Source organism: Antrostomus carolinensis, unplaced genomic scaffold, assembly GCF_000700745.2.
Source record: "Antrostomus carolinensis isolate BGI_N321 unplaced genomic scaffold, ASM70074v2 scaffold33171, whole genome shotgun sequence".
Classification (NCBI taxonomy): Eukaryota; Metazoa; Chordata; class Aves; order Caprimulgiformes; family Caprimulgidae; genus Antrostomus; species Antrostomus carolinensis.
In genome coordinates this window covers 281-5,101 of record NW_010296805.1, presented here as the reverse complement: position 1 = coordinate 5,101, position 4,821 = coordinate 281, and the positions used below count along the sequence as shown (strand labels likewise).

The 4,821-nt window shown below is 52.3% G+C and overlaps 1 protein-coding gene across 1 annotated transcript; it reads right to left on the bottom strand.

Moving 5' to 3' along the window:
• Positions 1–2,919: 2,919 nt before the first annotated feature.
• Positions 2,920–4,170, bottom strand: ISLR (immunoglobulin superfamily containing leucine rich repeat). Its single transcript, XM_010178411.1, has one exon. The coding sequence runs from the start codon at positions 4,168–4,170 to the stop codon at positions 2,920–2,922; it is 1,251 nt and encodes a 416-aa protein (XP_010176713.1).
• Between the last annotated feature and the right edge of the window lie 651 nt (positions 4,171–4,821).

Below are 4,821 nucleotides of genomic sequence, written 5' to 3'. Positions count from 1 at the left end.
CTGCTGTTTTCACAGCTGGGGTTTGGACATCTGATGGGGTTCTGGATCTCCTGCATGTATCATCGGGTGAAGGGATGCCCTGAAGCAAAGGCTATGACTTTCCCTTGCAGCCCATCCCAACTCATCTCCAGCCTCCCAGGAGCTGGGGCTCTGAAGGCAGCCTTGGTAATCCCTGAAATCTTTCCTAGCTCTGGGTCATGGGTGGAGCTGGATTTTCAGCATCTGTTTACACAGCCCTGCCTGAGGCTTCCTGGAGATGTCTTGGCAGATGGTGAGCTGGGACGGAGGTGAGAGCTGACAGCCCTGGGAAGAAGACAGGAGGTGGCTTCATCAATTTGCTTGTTTTCTTTCCCTTCTTTGATGTAAGCAGGGTACCCAAGGGATGAACTGAGCTCTTCTTCTACATGGTGGCTTCTCACCACCACTCTAAACTCCCAACGTCACTGGGAATCTGCAGTGCTCTCCACCCAACCCCTGGTCAGGTGGTTCAGGGAGATGATCTGGCTGAAAACAGCCCTTAACAACAACAACAACAAAATGCCCACATGAGGAAAGGAAATTCAGGTCTGGGTCATGTTGTGGCTTTGCAAGGGTGAGGGACAGTGAGGAACAGAGGTTTTGTGGCATCCTGGACTTGCACCAGCTGGTGGGGATGGTGATGCCAAGTGTGGTAGCATCCAACCCAGGAGCTGCATGGCAGACTGCCCTGTTTGTTATGAATGAAAGATGCTTGATATCACTAATAATTTGCCATAAAAGCTATGAGTAAACTTGGCAAATGCAAAGCAAGTCACTTTTCTGGTGACAAAACAGCTGCATGTCAGCAAAGCCAGAGGAGCAGCAGCTCTGTAAGGCGAGGCAAGCAGAGAGTTTCAGGCATGGCTTAGAGCTTCCATCTTTTTTTCTTTTTTTTTTTTTTTTTTAAATGCTTATCCCAGGCTCCAAACCCCATTCCTAGCTGAGATTGTGGGAATGAGCTCCTCTACCCCCGTTATTCCCATGCAGGCAGGGACAGGAGGAACCCAGCTGGGATAAAATTGATGTTGAAATTTGGATCCTACAAAATGAAACTGAAACTCTTGTTGAGGCCACAATGCTTTTCATCCTTTCTGCTTGTAATGGGAAAAATATGTGCCTGCTTGTTAGTATCAAAGGCCCTTCGTGTGAGGAGCTGCTGGATGTTTCTGTCTCTGGATGTTTCTGTCTCGAGACCCCCATGGAGACCTCGGCGCCGAACCTAAGGGGTGTTGGATTGTGGCAGCGCCTCAGCTGTCCCTTTCCTTACCCTACAAGCTGGCTAAACACCAGATCAGCGGGTTGGAGAGCTTATGTGGAGGTCCAAGGCCCTGGGACAGCTGCTTTTCAGTTGATTTTGGCTGTGAGCAGTGATGGGGGAGTTTTTTGGGAACCCTATAAATGCATCCTCACTCCATGGTCATCATGGTAGGGATGCTACAGTGCTGGGAGGGCTTTGGGAGAAATGGAGGGGAAAGGGAGTTGATAATGAGTAGGGGTACCCCAGATGATGGTGGGGCTGGAGGTTAGGGGGGAGCACAGAGACAGCATGCACCAGCTTGTTTAAAAAAAAATAAAAAAAAAAGAAAAACCCAAAGGTATTTATTGCGCTTGGGACTTTGCTGGCCATACAACTTCAGTTACAAGGAGAGGGTGGCTGCAGGGGTCCATCCAGCTCCCACAAGCGAGCGCTGGCAGAAGGCACGAGAGCTGGATCTCAGGGTGGAGGAGATGGAGATGCTCAACCCCATGTCATGAGACAGCAGGTCCCCCAGCACCCTGAGGCAGCTGGGTATGGTATATATGTCCCACATGGAAAGCTAAAGCACTTAAGGAGTGTGTTTATGGCTTATAGGTCAGCTCAGCTTCTCTCTCTGTCATCTGGGTTTTACCAATCTTTCTTCTCGCTCCAACGTACAGCCCCTGCTCTGCTTCCCATCAGAGAGGAGCGCTGGGAAATTATTTCGGTGGTTTTTGGGCTCAATCCCTCCCCGTTGGGGTCAGAGCCAGAGCAGTGCAGCTCAGTGGGTCCAGCCCGGCTGAGCGTTTTGGACCTCAGGTTTCAATGGTGGAAGGGAATTGGCGTGAAAATCAGCTGCATCATATCTGGGAGAGGTACTGAGGGTGGCAGGGCCTGATCCTGTGACATGCAGGGAGGGTGCAGGCACCCTGTGTGCTCCCAGCACCCATCCAGTGGGAGCCCTTTGTGCTCCTGCTGGGACGAAGCTTGTGGAAAAGCTTCTGAGCCGCAAAATAGCCTGATCCAAGCCATGGCCCCATCCAACTGTCCTACCATACCTATCCTGCTTACAAAGCACCACTGTATCTCTGTACCCCAGATCCTAGGACCTCATGCCCAGGCTATTCCTCTGCCCTCACACTGGTTCTTCTGCCCCTGGTGCTTCACGCGAGGTTGGTGGTAGGAAAGATGCACCTGGCCAGCCAAGGGCCTGGGCACTGGCGACTATGGGGATGTCATCTTTGGTCCTGCTGGACTGATGGGATCCTCTGTGAGAGATCCCCTCCCCAGTCATGGCTGGCTGCTGTGGGTGGTGGTGGGCTCTGGGGATGGGTGATGGTCACTCTGAGAGTGGACTTCAATCCTGCAAACACATTTTGGTCTCGGAAGGGAGATAAGTCAGGAGGTGACAGATTTGGATGCCTGGAAAGCAGCAGCACAGTGGAGGATCTGCTCTACATCACCTGAGCTTGTTTGAAGCTCTCAGCTAATAGAGCCTAGCTCTGACTCCCACCTAAGGAGGGTTTGAACTACCAGCCCTGGGCCTGAATCTCCTGACTGCCCACAGTTCCCAGAAGCTCAGCAAAGGCATGGCACTATGTGAAGATAAATGCTACAGAAAGAGGGGGAACCCCCAAGGCACTGTTTCCTTCACACCCTCCCCTTTACCAGCAGAGCACAATGCCCAAAGCCAGCAGGAAGGTCCCCAGGTGGCCCTGGGGCACCACTCCTCCAGCACCGCTCTTTGACTCCCTTGGTATGTGGTAAACGATCACCAGCTTTTCTCCAGCACTGGAGAAATCCATTTCATCCCCCTTGTAGCAGTTCTGACCCCCGAGGTGGCTGGCCTGGGGGTCATCTTGAAGCAGGTCTTCAGCTGGATTCTTTGACCCAGCCAACGCGACATTGACTGAGACATCCCGTGTGCCCACATCGTTGACAGCGAGGCAGGTGTAGGTGCCTTCATCCTCCTTGCCGAAGTTGGGGATGGCCATGGTGCCATTCTTGAAGACCAAGAAGCGCTCTTGGCTCTGCTTGACATTTCCATCCCGTGCCACATTTGGCCCGTTGATCTCGACACGGCGGCTGGAGGTCTGGATCTTCCATCTGATCTCTGGTGGAGGGTTGCCCGCCACACTGCAGTGCAGTGTCAGGGTGAGGCCATCATATGTTACGGTGTTGTCTAGGTTGGAGAGGTAGGTGAGCTGCACGGAGGGGGCAATGCAGTGGTGGTCAGGGATGTCCATCACTGCCCTGCCTTTCAGCCTGCCGGGAGCCACGCACAAGGTAGACCCACCCTTGGTGATAGAGACAGAGGTGTTCTCAGTCCACTTCTTCAGCCAGAAGACCTTACAGGAGCAGTTGAAGGGGTTGTTGAAGATCTGCAACTGGGACAGGGAGGGCAGGTTGTCAAAGGTACCCTCAGCCAGGGTGGTCAACTCATTGTCATTGAGCCAGAGGGAGCGCAGGTCCTTCAGGGAGCGGAAAGCATCTCGTGGCAACCCGGACAGTCGGTTGTTGTTCATCTTCAGGATCTGCAAGCTGCTGAGGTTGCGGAGATCCTGCCAGGGAAAATCTGCAATCTTGTTGTGGCTCAGGTCCAGGTTCTTCAGGTGCACCAACAAGGCAAAAGCCCCCTGCTCCACCACCCCAATTTGGTTGTAGCCCAACCACAGTGACTGCACTTCGGGAACCTCGATGAAAGAGCCTTGCCCCAACAAACCGATCCTGTTGGCTGACAAGGTGAGGATGGTCACGTTGGAGGACAGCCCCTCAGGTACCTCCTGGAGATCCTTGTAGGCACACTCAGCCAACAGCCGCCCATTCTTCTTGATGGAACAGGAGCAGGCACTGGGACAGGCCAGGCAGGGCCCCAGGAGCATGACCAGCCCCAAGCAGCAGAGCAGGGGCCTCATCCTTCCTCCTGGGAACAGAGATGGGGGGAATGAACAGAACGGGTCTGGCCAAGATGGGGATCTGCTTTTTCTTGCCAAGTACTAAGAGGAAACAGCAGAAGAGCGAAGCATCCGTGTGATTACCCCCAGCGCTTCAGGCTGTTTGAAATATTCCCTAATCTGAAGAAAACATTTCCTTGCCAAGAGCAGAGCCTTCAACTACTAACATAAGCGGGAAACTTCCTCCTGAACCCTTTCCTTCCCCTGCTAAAATAAGTTTATTTTTGATGAAATACCACTGTTTCCCCAGGTTTGGGGATGAAAAGTGGGAACTGAGGGTTCAGAGTTTACTCCATTTCTCCAACCACAGGTCTTTCACAACCAGCTCTTCCTCTAAACCCTCATGTTGTTGGGATTTTCAGCATGCTTTCAGACCTCAAACCAACACTTTCATCTCCACATTTTTCCATGTCATGGAAAAAAACAACTTCTTGAATGCTTTTTTCTCAGCAAGAGAGTGTGGTGTCCCTGGTTGCTGGAAGTCTTTAGAATGAAATATTTCTGAGCTAACTCCGTACTCCCCTTCTTCTTGCCTTGCAAAGAGGACTGTGCACGCTTGGTTCCTGAAATCTGGAAGCTGTGTCCCACCAGGGAAGAGGTTAACAGTGGCTC

Bases quoted from the DNA above. Each gene is read 5' to 3' on its own strand.
- ISLR (XM_010178411.1), bottom strand. From the start codon at position 4,170: ATGAGGCCCCTGCTCTGCTGCTTGGGGCTGGTCATGCTCCTGGGGCCC.